Raw genomic sequence first — 16540 nt, 5'->3', positions numbered from 1 at the left:
TTGGAAATGGAATAATGGTTGTGGGATGTTAAGTGTTGGACACAGATACCCTTTTGTGCCTGGGGTACCTGCTGCTGGGAGTGTTGCTTACTCCCAATGCACAGCGGCCCTTTCCCTAGATAATTGTCTTTTCTCCCCTTCTGAGTCCAATGACTGGTGAGTCAGTGGCTGGCCCTGACTCCAGCTTGAGCTGCGAAGCTCTCCCCATGGGAACAGGATGACACTTGTTTCCACTCGAGTCCACATCTTCATCTCTCCTAACCTAATATACTTCCCTTATAGTCTTTTCCCTGAAATGAATCACATGTTCAAGAACTCATCTCCAACTCTGCGTCTGAGAAAAGAGACATGTGACAATGGTTTTCACTGGTTATACCTGCTTCCAAAACGTGGTTTCTATTGCTTTTACAGAAAGAGCTAGTCATTACTGAGTACCAAATAAATGTCAGGTTTATTGTATATGTTATCTATTTTATCCTCAAAGCAATTCTATTGGGTGGGTATTGCTACCTCATTCTACAAAGAAGAATTCTTACCAAGGAAAGCTTAAATAAATTTAACCAAGTTGCACACTTAGAAAGAAGATGGATCTGTCATTAACCCTGGGTCTATCTCAGTTAAATGTTTATAAACATCAGAACTCCCAAAGAATGGGTCTAACCATGATTTCCACGTGCTGTGCTGTGCTATATTCTTACTTTATACAGAAGCTGGCATGGATAAGCACGTCGATCCAGGAAATCTTTTTCATCCGTGTGGTTCCAACTGTATGCCATCAACAGAACAAATGATAATGACAATTAATGATTATGCACAGCAGTGGTTTTCAAACTTGAGTGTGGTATTTATTTTGTATTGCTGCCATAATAGTCACCACAAACTTAACCGATTAACATACACATAAATAATTCATTACCTCATAGTTTCCGAGGGTGAGAGGTCTGGGCAGAGTGTGACTCAGCTGATTCCTCCGCTTCTAGTCTCATGAGCCTGAAATCAGGGTGTCGCCAGGGCTTCCTTCTTTTTGGAGGCTCTGGGGAAGAATCCACCTCTTAGCTCATCCAAATTGTTGGTGGAATTCAGTTCTGTGTTGTAGGAGTGAGGTCCACATTTCGTTGCTGGCTGCCACCTGGGGACCCAGCCTTAACTACTCCAGGCCTCTCTCCAGTTCTTGCATGTGGTCCACTGCATCTTAGAACCAATAAAGGGAAGCTTTGAATACTCTCTCACTTCGACTCTCTCTGCCTTCCCCTTTTGCAAGCCCCCTGCTTCCTCTTCTATTGCATCTCTCTGATTCCAGCCAGGAGAAGTTCTCCACGTTTAAGGGCTTCTGGGATTAGATTGGGCCCATCCAGATAATCCAGGTCCATACCCTTCAGTCACATATGCAAAGTCCCTTTCTTCATGTAATGTAACACAATTGCAGTTTCTAGAAATTCCAATGTAAATGTTGATTTGGGTGGGACGAAAATCAGTAAAGCCATCTGGACGCCTTGTTGAAACAGATTACTGAGCCCCACAATCGAGGTTTCTGGTTTAAAATTTCTTACAATGGGGCCTAAGTTTGAATTTGAACAAGTTTCCAGATGCTACTGCTGCTGCTCTACAAACCACATTTTGAGAACCACTGAAGTAGAGTTCCCCAAACTTATTGGGTGCAAATTATTAGTGTGACAACCAGGGTAGATGATTTTATATTTGATAATATACATTGAGAAACACAGGGTAATTTTTCTTGCTGTTGTCATTGATCTGTTAACCTTGAGAACTGAGTTTTCAAATTAAATATTTGTGTGTCATGTAACAGCTATTCTCTATTTAGTTTTTTATGTGAATTTAAGGGAAAGCTGAATAATATGAGTTTTCAACAGAACTGCTTCAAATGCGTATCTATTATGGACTATGAAATTCTAATAGGGTGAGCTGAATTTTAGAAATTTCTGATGATCACAATGGAATAAAAAATGTCAGAATCAATCCATGGTTTTCTATTGTTCTTTGAGACACATTCGGGATCAGGGACCACCTAGAGGGCATTACTTTTAAAGTGAGGAAGCCGCCTTCCACAAGGTGGACCACAATAGCTCCACAGGAGGTGCTATCATCGGCCATGCCAATGATCCATACAATACAATTCTGTGGCTTATTGTGTCAGTGAGCCAAGGTGAGTGGATTATTCATATGTCTAAAGCCTTTGAAATCATATGTATTATCTTCTCACTTTTAAATCAAGGAGGAAGAGAAATTAATCATCAAAATGTGCATTATTATAAATTAAATTTCTCTAAAAATAAGTTTCATCATCAGAATTACTAACGTATTTGAAGAAGTAAAATATCACCTGGTTAATTTATTTGAGAGATGAGAGGTATAAGCAAAGTATGCTATGAGCATTCTTAGGTTTCCGAGTTTTGTGTCAAGGAGAGAGATTACAACATATTTTATCTAATAGTCCCTCAGGGAATCGTGAAAAACTGCAGACACTGAGTTAACTGGGTCACTGGTCTAACCCTCCTGGTATTCTCCAGCAACTTGGGAAATTGTTTTGTGAGTAGTACAGATATTGGCAGTCACCTTTATTTATAATTATGTGCCTCTAAATATTTTTAAAACTATGTTTGCATACATGATCCCTTGTAACATAGCAATCTTGTAAGAAGGCAGAGAATCCCATGCCCAAAGTAATTCTCACTTTGCTGAAATTCCGGAATTTCCTAATCTAAATGCTGTAAAACTAACCACCACTACCCCAGGCAAAAATGAAGGACTTTGAGCCATTGTGGCCCTCAACACCTTCCATCCCTAGTAGAAATTCAGCATCACCAGGGCAGTGAAGTACCACCCACAGCAAGCTCAGACCTTCCTACCTCAGAATATAGGAGGCCTCTTCTGACTCACCTCAGTTCCCATGATGGTTCTTTCCAGCTCATAGAATCAGTACGATGAGCCACAAGACCCAGCACTTTCTCCTGCTCCTTGTGCCTGCTGTCTCTTGGTCATTCATTTGAACATGCATTTTCTCATCAATAACAAGTTTGGTAACACTGATATTACACAATATAGTTATTACTGATGTTCATATCAACATGGGTGGGCTTAATGAGAAATCCAATTAATTCACTCCAGCACCTGTTATGTGTCCAATGTCAAGATGATCTCCAGGGATAAGAGAAGGAAAAAATGAAGTGGATGACTTCAAGGATCACGTGATCTAGCATAAAAAGTAAACATCGTTTATGAGATTATAACAATGATGGAAATACATATTGAGGACAATGAAAGCATCTGATGATGAGAATGTGTATTTGTTCTGCATGGGCTGGAATGAGGGTAGAAATTCAGAGAAAACAAAAGTGCATTCAGCAGGGCGCCGTGACTCACGCCAGTAATCCCAACATTTTGGGAGGCTAAGGCAGGAGGATCACGAGGTCAGGAAATTGAAACCATCCTGGCTAACATGGTGAAACCCTGTCTCTACGAAAAATACAAAAAATTAGCTGGGCGTGGTGGCAGGCGCCTGTAGTCCCAGCTACTTGGGAGGCCGAGGCAGGAGAATGGCGTGAACCTGGGAAGCGGAGCAGTAAGCAGAGATCGCGCCACTGCACTCCAACCTGGGCGACAGAGCGAGACTCCATCTCAAAAAAGAAAAAAAAAAAAAAAAAGAAAGAAAGTGCATTCAATACAAATGTAAGACATTTCACCACCGTCCTGTGTTGTGCTATGGTTATTTTATAACCCTCATAATATAAATAACCTTATCAGGGTCTTGTACTTATAACATATGTGTAGTAATGATTTCTGAAACGTATTTTAAATATCTCTTCAAAATCCAGTGTAGCATTTATGAGAATGCTTTGAAAATTTTCAAGTGCAATATAACCATAAGGTACATATATATATACATACCGAAAATTTTCCCCAAATACTAATTTTTAAAATATAACTAATATTTATTTCTTTAGCATCAAGTCTGGGACCAACATTGTCCCAAGTATTATTTCCCCTTCACAGATAAGAAGACTGAATTTAGACATCCCAAGGAATTTGGCTAGAGTCATACCACTAAGCAGTTTTAGAGTTAATTTTGTTTTTAAAAAAGCAGTAATTACCACAGCTGTAAAGTAAATATCGAAATGAGAAAGGATAAGACCTCTAATTTTGTACTTTTTCAAGATTATTTCGACAAGTCAAGGTCTTTTGCATTTCCCTATATATTTTTAGAACCGGTTTGGCCAATTCCTCCAAAAAATAAGACTACTGGGATTATGATTGACAAAGCATTGAATTAGCAGGTCAGCTTGAGAATAATGAGCATATTAACAATATTGTATCCTCCAATCAGTAACCATGATATACTTCAGCATTTATTATTTCATTTCTTATATCAGCAATATTTTGTAGTTTTCAGTGTGGATGACTTGCGTACTTTCTGTTAAATACAGTGCACACTTAAGTATTTTGAAATTTTAGGTAAGTTTTAACTGTTTTATGAATACAATTTTTAAGTTTCTTTTTTCTAATTGTGTGCTGCTAATATTTACATATGCAATCCAATTTTTATATTAACATTTATATTGCAAGTTCTTTGTAAATTTCTTGGTTTGCTGGTAAATAGTCATTTCATTAAATAGAGTACTTACCTCTTTTTCAACTTAGTTATGCATTTTTTTTCTTTCTTTCTTTCTTTCTTTTTTTTTTTTTTTTTTTTTGCTTGTCTTGCCTTATTGAAATGGCTAGTATCTTGGGTACAATGTTTGAATACTAGTGGTTAAAGTCAACATTTTTGCCTTGTTCCCAAATGCAGGAAAAAACTGTTCAATATTAAACCTTTAACTATAATGTATATTTTTTTCATAAATTCAACTTAACAGATTGAGAGTATTTGCTTGGATTCCTTGTTCGCTGAGGATTTTCTCATAAATGAGTGTTAAAGATTGTGAAGTGTATTTTCCATGTCTATTGGAAAAATATATAAATGTTCTTTTTACCTTGTTATTATGGTAAATTATGTTGATCGCTATTCAAATGGTAGAGTAAATTTGAATTCCCAGGGTAACCTTACTTGGGCATGATATATTTTCTTTTACATATACTACTGGATTTATGAATATTTTATTAAGGAATTTTACAGTATTTTTCATAATGAATATTAGGCTTCAACTTTATTAATTTATTGTTAAGTCTTTGTCATTCCAGCCCCATAAAATAAGAGTGCTTTCCTGGTATTGCATTTTCAAAAAAAAATTCAATATATTATTGGCTTTAATTCTTCACTAAGTATATCATATAACTGACCTCTGAAACAACCTGGGCCTGGACTTTTCTTTTTTGGAAGGAATTTGACAACAAAATCAATATTTTTGCTAGATACGGAGTTTTTAGATTTTCTGTTTCATTTTTATTAGTTTTGTTAAGTTATATGTTTCAGAGAGTGTTTCTGTTTCTTCTAAGTTGTCCAATTTGTTGGCATCAAGTTGTCTGTAATACTCTCTTACTTATATTATTTTCATTGTCTCTATGATCTGTACTGATAACCTCTCTTCTATTCATGATATTAGTTATTTCTTTCTCAATTTTTCTTCATCAGTCTAGGCAATGGTTTATCAATTTTGTTATTCATTATAAATAATCAGCTTTTAGATTCATCAAACCTAAAATATTTATCTTTTCTCTATTTTACTTATCTATGGTATTATCTTTTTTTATTTTTATTTATTTATTTTTTGAGACAGAGTCATTTTTATTTTTTTAACACTTTTAATTATGTGATCCTGTCTTCTATAGTTTCTAATTCACGATTAGGAGATACTAAGGTGATTCATTGTTTATATTTTTCATATTGTATTTTTCACTTCTGGAATTTCTATTTTGTTCTTTTTATAGTTTATTTCTTTGCTGATACATGCTGTTTTTGTAAGCCTATTTTACTTTATATCAATTAGCATGATTAGGATCCCTTTGTCCTATTTCTGTTTCTAAGGTCTGGTTCACTTTAGATTTGTTCTCACTGGTTGCCTTTTCTCTTAAATTGCAAAAACCTTAAGGTAGTTTATTTTGCTGGACTCAAGCAAATACTATTTCTTTGGCAGCAACTAAAATTATAACTCAGTGCTTTTATTTTTAACTAGACTGTTTAGAGTTAGATACCCAGAACAGACTGCAGACTTCTCCCAGATTAAAAGCTGAAAAAGAGACAAAGAAGGAAGGAGAGGAAAGAAAGAGAAAGGGAAAGAGAGAGAAAGAAGGAAGGAAGGATGAAAAGTAGGAAGGAGGGAAAGAAGAGAAGAAGGAATAGAATGGAAGAAGAAGAAAAAGAAAGAAAGAGAGAGAGAAAGAAAAAGGAGGGAAGGAAGGAAGGAAGGAAGGAAAGAAGGAAAGAAGGAAGGAAAGGGAAGAAAGAGTTCTGCCATTCTTTTCTTCTATGTATCAACTTCTACCTAGAATCTGCTTGTTTTTCACTTTCTTCTCTTCAGGTGTCTTGTACTTATTCCCGGGTTTATTGTTGTTATTTTCCGAAAAGTTAGTCTAGTAGAAGATAGCATGAGTATAAATGAAGTAGAATTTTCATTTTCATGTACTTTCTTTTCTCTTAGGGATCCTTTGATGTAATAAAGAAGTAAAATATATATCACGGGGTGACAAGTGTTATAGATGAACAGACAGTATGAAAAGGGAATAGGAAGAGTCTACACGGTACAACTTCAAATAGGATAGTCAGGGAATTAAATATTTAAATTATGACCTGAAGAAAGTGAAGAAGTGAGCATAAGAATATCTGATGGAAAAGTGTTCCTTGCAAAGAGAGTAGCCAAAGCAAAGACATGAGGCATGAGCCTGATTTGCATGTTAAACAAACAACAAAAATTTTAAAAACCCATAATGCAGCTGGAAGAAGCAAGGAGAATGAGAATGTTAGGAGATAACATCAGAAAATCACCTGTGTGTGGAGCCTCGGACTTCATGTAAAAATAACTTTTCACCCTGGGCAAGTAGGAGAGCCAATAGATTGTTTTGAACAAACAAGTCCCAGTCTCTGTTCTGTTTTGATTCTACTGCCTGTGCTATTGGAAATATACTGTGAAGAGGGAGGCAAATTGGATGAGGAGAAGTTGAAAGAAGAAATTTTAGGAAGATATTATAATAATTCAAGCAAAAGTTATTCAAGCAAAAGTCTGGTGGCTTGGACCAGAATAATAACAGTAGATGAGTGATCAGTTTCTGGAGTGCACTTTTCCTCATCAAAAGAGCACAACAGGCCGAGTGCGGTGGCTCAGCCTCTAATCCCAGCACTTTGGGAGGCTGAGACAGGCGGATTACAAGGTCAGGAGATCGAGACCATCCTGGCTAACAAGGTGAAACTCCGTCTCTACTAAAAACACAAAAATGGCCGGGCGCGGTGGCTCAAGCCTGTAATCCCAGCACTTTGGGAGGCCGAGACGGGCGGATCATGAGGTCAGGAGATCGAGACCATCCTGGCTAACCCGGTGAAACTGCGTCTCTACTGAAAAAACACAAAAAACTAGCCGGGCGAGGTGGCGGGCGCCTGTAGTCCCAGCTACTCAGGAGGCTGAGGCAGGAGAATGGCGTGAACCCGGGAGGCGGAGTTTGCAGTGAGCTGAGATCCGGCCACTGTGCTTCAGCCTGGGCGACAGAGTGAGACTCCGTCTCAAAAAAAAAAAAAAAAAAAAAGAAAAACGCAAAAATTAGCTAGGCGTGGTGGTGGGCGCCCGTAGTCCCAGCTACTCGGGAGGCTGAGGTAGAAGAATGGCATGAACCCAGGAGGCGGAACTTGCAGTGAGCATAGATGGCGACTCCCTCTCAAAAGAACAAAAAGAAGAAGAGCACAACAAAACTTCCCATATCCTGGCTGGTCACCTGTATCTTCCATCTCTATCGTGTCAAAGGTAGCAAGAAGCCATCAAGTTATTAAGTATAGTAAACCATTAACCAAAATCAATTCTATGCATACCACAAAACTGAACAAATTGACTCTTCTTTGAATATATTTAGTAAACATTTGTCACATTGTACTGGGGCTCAGAAAGTTCAAAAAATTGTCCATGGTTACAAGAACATAAAAAAATAAAGAGAATATGGAGCCACACGTACCAATCACACAGATTCATCATTATCACTTTTTTATTATCCTTCTTTATCATCCTGCTTTATTGCCACCTCACCCACTCCCTGACACACTGCCTATACACACATATATATGTGCGTGTGTGTTTTCTTTTCTTTTCTTTTTTTTCTTGAGACGGAATCTCCCTATGTCACCCAGGCAGGAGTGCAGTGGCATGATCTTGGCTCACTGCAACCTCTGCCCCCTGGGTTCAGGCGATTCTCCTGCTTCAGCCTCACACATAGCTGGGATTATAGGAGGCCTGTCACCATGCCTGGCTAATTTTTTTTTTTTTTTTTTTTTTTTGTATTTTTAGTAGAGACAGGGTTTCATCATGTTGGCCAAGCTGGTCTTCAAATCCTGATCTCAGATGATCCCCCCGCCTCAGCCTCCCAAAGTGCTGGAATTACAGGCGTGAGCCACCATGCCCATCCAATGTGTGTGTTTTCTTAATATTTTCAAATAATTTCAGACTTTCAGAAAAGTTGCAATGATAGTCTAAACTTTGTTTCCTGAATCATCCAAGATCAGGCTGCAGACACATGCACTGATCCTTCAGTGCTCACATCCCATGAATAACACTTTCCTATGTAGACACATGACAACCAAAATCAGGAAGTAATCGCTGTACTTCCATCCAATCTTAACCTCTCACATTTATTCTAGTTTCCTCACCCTCTTTAATGGCGAAACATTCCAACTAAGAATCACTTGTTATACCTTGTGATCATGTGTTCCCAATCTCTTTCCATGTCGAGTATTTCCTTAATTTTCTCTTGACTTTCAAACCCTTGACACGCTTTTTTAAAAAAGATGGAGTCTCAATATGTCATCCAGGGTGCTGTTGAACTCCTAGTCTCAAGCAATCCTTCTGCCTTGATCTCCCCAGTAGCTGAGATTACAGGCTCAAGCCACTATGTCTGGCTTCCTTGATACCTTTGAAGACCAGATACCTCGCAGAATGTTCCTTAATGTTTATCTTTCTGATGTTTCCTCATGAGCAGATTCAGGCTGTGCACTTTGGTGGGGGATATCACAGAATTGATTTGATGTTTTCTTACTTGGCACACAAGTTAGCTTTGTTCTGTTACAGGTGACGTTAATTTCAATTGGTTGGTGAAGTGTTGACTCCTTGGTGTTCCCCCTGCATTTCCCCCTTTTCTTCAACAATATTTTATATATACATACCTTAAAAACACGGAAACATGTCTCTAGCATCTATTTCCATCATGCTTGTCAAATGGTAATCTTCCAAATTCACGGTTCAATTTACATTTATTAGTTGGCATTATACTCTAAGGAAAAGCTTGCTTCCCCTCACTTATTTATTCATCTATTTTACACCAGTATGAACTCATAGAATATCATTTTATTCAATGTTACTCTCATCATTTGATACTCAAATTGTCCCAGATTTGCCTAATAAAACAAAGCTCCTTCACATTGGTTTCTATCTTCTTTTTGACATAACTACAGCCTTCTTGGAGCACTTAAGATATTCCAGGCTCATCTTGTACATTCCTTGTCCAGTCTTGGAATCATTCTTTTCTCTAAGGAGTCCTTGTTCCTTTCAGTGGATAATGGTATTTGGAAACCAAAATTGAGTTGGAAATGTATCTACACACACCCACCGCCAGCATTAATATTTTTGCTTGACTTTCTATCTATACTTACATATTAAAAACCATGGGCCAGGCACGTTGGCTCATGCCTGTAATCCCAGTACTTTGGGAGGCTGAGGCAGGCAGATCATGGAGGTCAAGAGATCAAGACCATCCTGGCCAACATGGTGAAACCTCTACTAAAAATATAAAAATTAGCCAGGCGTGGTGGCACGCGCCTGTAGTCCCAGCTACTTGGGAGACTGAGTCAGGAGAATAGCTTGAACCTGGGAGGCAGAGGTTGCAGTGAGCCGAGATCGTGCCACTGCACTCCAGCCTGGCAACAGAGTGAGACTCTGTCTCAAAAAACAACAACAAAAGAAAGCCATGAGTTCATATTGATACACCCCCAATTCCAATTCAACACTGCAGGCTTCATTCTAGTTTTTTCCTTTTTCCATATTTGTAATTTTCTTCTCCTGTAGTGCAAAACTTGTCTTTCATTATCTTTGGTATGCTTGCTCTTTGCTCAGTTCCCCTAATTGTAATCATTTTCATTCCCCAGTGGGTCACTGATCTAGACCGTCTACCTCCTGTGGGCTCTCCCCTCTCCTGAGCCACTTCCATCCACTCAGTCACCTTTCTTCCGTAGACATCACCCTCCAGCCAGGCTGTTGCTGTCTCACTTAACCACTTTCCTCTCAAGGTTATAATTCCAGCCCTCTCACACTTCCTCTGATTCTTTCTCACTCAGGACTTTGGGCTGAATATTCAAAGAAGAAGGAAAGAAAAAAGGAAGGAAGACTTGTTTTCAAATCTGATTCTTTGGACTCCTTTAGAGTGTTACACTGTGCTATGATAGTCCATAAAATATATTATTATGGGATAAGTATTCCACCGGACAGCTCCCTTAAGAAGTTCTGCTCTCAATTCTTGTAAAAAGATTTTTAAAAAATCATGGATGGGGAAGTTACACTGACGTCCATGAATGAATACAGCAGGGATGCTATCCATTGCCTTTCCCTCAAGAAAGTGCAATGGTCTGGGAATGCACCCCAGTTTATAATCCACTTAGGCACAGACTGGCAGGGGTCCAGATCATTTGTAAATGTGTTTCTGTGGCATCCACCACAATCCGGCAGACATCTGTTTTTAACTATAATTACATGAAAACACTAACATATTGATGGCCATTTGATGTGAACATACATATCCATTATATATCCATTATACTATTTAATAACCTTTTATTGATCAGATGAGAGTCCTTGTAGCACTAACAGAAAGAATATTTCTATAGTAATATAAATTGCCTCATTGTTAGATATTGAAGAATCTGAAATTCTGTCCGGAATAGTGCTTTGTATGTATTTAAATTAAGCCTAAATGTGTTGTTAATGCATTTATTTTATTTTGTTAGTAGACATATGAAATAATTTTACATATCTATGGGGTACAGAGTGATATTATGATACATATACAAAGTGTAATGATCAAATCAGGGTAATTAGCATATCCATCATCTCGAACATTTATCACTTCTATGTGTTACAAGCATTCAAAATCCTCTCTTCTGGCTTTTTGAAAATATGCAATAAACGATTGTTAACCATATTCCCCCTATAATGCTAAAAGAACACCAGAGCTTATTCCTCCTAGTTAGCTGTAACTATGTATCATTAACCAACCTCTCCCTGTCTTCTATCCACCTCTCCTTCCCAACCTCTGATAATTACAGTTCTGCTCTCTATGTCTTTGAGCTCAACCTTTTAAGCCCTTACATATAAATGAGAACATGTGATATTTATAGTTCTACACTTGACTTATCTCACTACAGGTAATGTTCTCCAAACTCATCCATGCTGCCACAAATGACAGAATTTAATTCTTTTTTATTCCTGAATAGTATTTTATTGTGTATACATACCACATTTTCTTTACTCTTTCATTTGTTGTTGGACAAAAATGCATTTTTTTGTGGCTTGCAGTAGTCTGTTGATTATCTATATCTCTTCTTTTGAGGACCATTTTATTATTTATTTATTTTATCTATTTACTTATTTACATATTTTTGAGATGGGGTCTCACTCTGTCACCCAGCCTGGAGTACAGCAGTGTCATCTCAGCTCACTGCAACTTCTGCCTCCTGGGTTCAAATGATTCTCATGCCTCAGCCCCCACAAGTAGCTGGGATTACAGGTGCATGCCACCACGCCTGGCTAATTTTTGTAGTTTTTGGTAGAGATGGGATTTCACCATGTTGCCCAGACTGGTCATTTAACAGACTCCATCTGAAGTCTTTTTTTATTGTCGTTTTTTGAGATGGAGCCTTGCTGTTGTCACCCGGGCTGGAGGGCAATGGCCTAATCGTGGCTTACTGCAATCTCCACCTCCCGGAGCAATTCTCCTCCCTCAGCCTCCCGAGTAGCTGAGATTACAGGCATCTGCCACCACGCCCTGCTAATTTTTGTATTTTTGGTAGAGACAGCGTTTCACCATGTTAGCTAGGGTGATCTCGAACTCCTGACCTTGTCACCTGCCTTGGCCTCCCAAAGTGCTGGAATTACAGGCGTGAGCCACTGCGCCCAGCCTCATCTGAAGTCTTATTGGGCATATTTAACAGGATATGAATCGGTGGAAGACCAAAACCATGTTTAACTTATCTTCTATGTCTTTACCATGAATCAGATCTCACACATAGTAGATATTTGATAACTGCATCATGAACACTCATCCTCTTTTCCCCAAGTAGATAAACTTCTAGTAGTACTTACCTTACTGAGCGAGAAGCACTAGCTATGATGGATAATGATTAATGTCTCCCACTCCATAGAGTCCACATTTAATCATAAACGGATCCACCATTGCCTCTCTATCTTCATGGCTCCAGTCGTACAGCCCCTCGTCTTGCCTGATCTGATCCACTGCAATCATTTGTCATCCATTCTCTCTCTCTCTGGTCCTGACTCACTCCACAAAAGTCTCTGGAACTGCTGCCACAGTTTGTCTTCCATAAAGAATATCTCTTAGTCCAAACCCATAGAAAGTACACCACCAATACTAAACCCTAATGTAGACCATAGACTTTGGGTAACTGTGATGTGTCGATTTAAGTTGGGCAATTGTTGAAAATGTACCACTCTGGTGGGGAATGTTGATAATGGGGGAGGCTCTGTATGTGGGGAAATGTGTGGAGTTGGAGGTATAAAAGAAATCTCTATACCTTCCTCTCCACTTTGCTGTGAACCTAAAACGGCTCTAAAAAAAGTTTAAAATTAAATTAATGGATGATTAAAATAGATAAAATTTTATTTTTTTTGAGATGGAATCTCGCTCTGTCACCCAGGCTGGAGTGCAGTGGCACCATCTCCACTCACTGCAAGCTCCGCCTCCTGGGTTCATGCCATTCTCCTGCCTCAGCCTCCCTCCCAAGTAGCTGGGACTACAGGCGCCAGCCACCACACCGAGCTAATTTTTTGTATTTTTAGTAGAGTCGGATTTCACTGCATTAGCCAGGATGGTCTCGATCTCCTGATCTTGTGATCCGCCCGCCTCAACCTCCCAAAGTGCTGGGATTACAGGAATGTGCCACTGTGCCCGGCCAAAATAGATGAATTTTCGAATGGGAAAAAAACAACATACTTAGAAGAAAGTGGAAGAAAATTTAGGAAAATATTTATGTAATAGGGAGTTAGAAGTATAGGAAATTTTCATTTCTATGCTCTGAGTTTAGAATAAAGTTGTCACATACGGTCTCATAGGTTGTGCACTGCACAACTCCAGGAGGCCTCATTAGTTCTTTATACCTCCAGCTTGTACAGCCTCCTTTATTGCCCATGGCTTCTAAAAGGCACGTGTATCACTCTTGTGTAATGAAACCAATTAATGCAGTTTAAATACATGTTCCTTAAAAATTAGGATCATCCTATTGTCTCTTTTGAAATCTTTCAATGATTTTTCTTTCTCAAAAGGGCAAAGTCTAAATTCCTATCCTTGCAGAATCAAGACCAATTTTAATTTGGCCTCTGAACCTCTGGCCTGTTCTCTCTGTGCTCTTCTCACTTTCTAGCATGCCCTGCCAAGCAAGCTGTCCTTTCACAGCTGAGACACACAGCCCCACATCTCTGTCCTTGCTGTTTCCCCTGCCCACAGCTCTTACTACCTCCTCATCTTTTGAGCCTTGGCTAGGATGTCTTCTAGTGATTAATTCTTTTTGGCCTCACTCCCTGCTCTGTCAGTAGGATTAAGTGAGTGCTCCCTTCTAAGGGGTCTCCTATGTATTCTACCACAGGACATAAATACTATTTTCACTTATTTTTCATAGTTCTGTTCCCTAATAAGAGATGGTGGGCCAGGTATGGTGGCTCATGCCTGTAATCCCATTCCTTTGGGAGGCTGAGGCAGGCGGATTACGAGGTCAAGAGATTCAGACCATCCTGGCCAACATGGTGAAACTTCATCTCTACTAAAAATATAAAAAATTAGTAGGGCATGATGGCACATGCCTGTAATCCCAGTTACTCGGGAGACTGAGGCAGGAGAATCGCTTAAACCTGGGAGGCGGAGGTTGCAGTGAGCCGAGATTGTGCCACTGCACTCCAGCCTGGCGACAGAGAGAGACTCCATCTCAAAATAAATAAATAAATAAAAAGAGATGGTGCTTTTCTTGAGGTTAAATATAATCTCCTTTTGTTCTTTTTAAAATTAATACATCAATTCTCTCCCAGTATCATACATCTGTCCTAGATAGTATACAATGAATATATGTCGATAGAATTAAAAAATAAATGAGGAAACAGAAGAAGAAAGAAAAAAAGAAGATGGCCTGCTTCTATAGCTCACATTTAACCTTGTATTTCACCAAGAAACCCAACACAGAGAAGACGTGTGAGGCATCAGGTAGGCTAACTGGTGCATTTTGATTCAATGTACACTCAAGTTCATAAGTGAGTTTCATGAATGAGATATAGACCTCTGAAGACCTGATATTTTACCAAAATTAACTGAATTTGTATGCAGTGGCGATGATACCAAGGCAAGGCACCCTGAGTGGATCTCAGAGATTAACGGTATAGACCCTGGTAGATCCCCCTAAGTTTAAACCGTAGCTCCATTATTAACCATCTAAATAAACTTAGCCCAGCTAAGAAATTTTCTGATTTGTTAATTAAAATGAGTGTCTACCCTCAAAGGTAATTTTAAAGATTTAATTAAACTATGCAATGCCCTTGTCTATTGATATCAATGGTAATTTAATAAAAAAATGCAATTGTTGTTATAAATGGATTGAAATAAAATGATTATATCCCACATCCATTTTTTTTTTTTTAAATGGAAAAACACTTTTACTTAAGCTGTTCATTTCTAGGCAGTAAAAACATGGGAATTTGCTATATTTACTCACAAGATAGAGATATCAGTCTTCCACATTTTTCTTTCATACGAAAGATATTGTGGCTTATGTTTCATTGTTTATCTCATTTCCACATTTTAACTTTAAGTTAATGTATTCTGAAGAATAAATATTTTAAGAAAATAATTATGATGACAAAATATTTAATTAAATTAATTCAGCATCTACAAAGAAATTCATTTTCCAACGAAGGATATCTTTCCTAGAAAATATTCCACAAATTTACCAATAAAATTAAGATTTAAAATTAATGATAAATCCTATCTCTTTAGTAGACAAAAATAACATTTGTCTGTGATTTAAACTTCAGATGATAGAGCTTCATTTTTACTGAAGTTAGTGTTTTTTTTTCAATAGGAAAAATTCCATGATTTCAGAATTTCTACTTAACAATTATTATTCCATCCTAATTCAACTTTGGGAGATGTGTTTAAAATGACAGCAGCCTGCCGGGTACAGCGGCTCACGCCTGTAATCCCAGCACTTTGGGAGCCCAAGACGGGTGGATCACTAGGTCAGGAGATCGAGACTATCCTGGATACCATGGTGAAACTCCGTCTTTACTAAAAATACATAAAAATATTAGCCGGGCATGGTGGTGGGCGCCTGTAGTCCCAGCTACGCGCCTGTAGTCCCAGCTACTCAGGAGGCTGAGGCAGCAGAATGGTGTGAACCCGGGAGGCGGAGCTTGCAGTGAGCCGAGATCGTGCCACTGCTTTCCAGTCTGGGCGACTGAGACTGAGTCTCAAAAAAATAAAACAAACAAACAAAAAAAAATGACAGCACCCTGAGGAGCAGATGCATGTATGTCTAGAAATCTGGATTCCTGTGTTTTTTTTTCAATAGGAAAAATTCCATGATTTCAGAATTTCTACTTAACAATTATTATTCCATTCCTAATTCAACTTTGGGAGATGTATTTAAAATGACAGCAGCCTGCCGGGTGCAGTCGCTCATGCCTGTAATCTCAGCACTTTGGGAGGCCAAGATAGGTGGATCACATTGCTATGCAATAAATGTGACATGACATTAACCAAGGTTTGTTTCACCTTTAATATTATGGCTATGGAATAAAATTCTTTATCAATAGCAACCCTTCAGTTCATTGAGCACTAATTAGCTTAAAAATTCTGATTTACACTGTAAAACCTTACACAATACCCAGGGAAGTCTTGCTGTTTATTAGTCTGTTCTCACACTGCTAGAAAGAACTGACCAAGGCTGGGTAATTTGTAAAGAAAAGAGGTTTAATTGTCTCACAGTTCCACATGGCTGGGGAGGCCTCAGGAAACTTTTAATCATGGCAGAAGGTGAATCAGGCACATCTTACACGGCAGCAGGCAAGAGAGCGTGTCAAGAAAGTGAAGAGGAAAAAGCCCCTTATAAAACTATCAGCTCTCGTGA

The 16540-nt window shown here is 38.6% G+C and overlaps 1 protein-coding gene across 1 annotated transcript in view; it reads right to left on the bottom strand.

Annotated features, from left to right (window-relative positions):
* Positions 1–16540, bottom strand: part of LOC140712458 (uncharacterized) — a 98675-nt gene that overhangs the window by 64652 nt on the left and 17483 nt on the right. The window contains 1 exon segment of the mRNA XM_073019519.1: positions 699–765. Coding sequence (XP_072875620.1) covers positions 699–765 — 67 coding nt within the window.

Source organism: Chlorocebus sabaeus, chromosome 9 (genome assembly GCF_047675955.1).
Source record: "Chlorocebus sabaeus isolate Y175 chromosome 9, mChlSab1.0.hap1, whole genome shotgun sequence".
Classification (NCBI taxonomy): Eukaryota; Metazoa; Chordata; class Mammalia; order Primates; family Cercopithecidae; genus Chlorocebus; species Chlorocebus sabaeus.
Note: the sequence above shows the minus strand (reverse complement) of the source record. Positions and strands in the feature narration are given on the sequence as shown.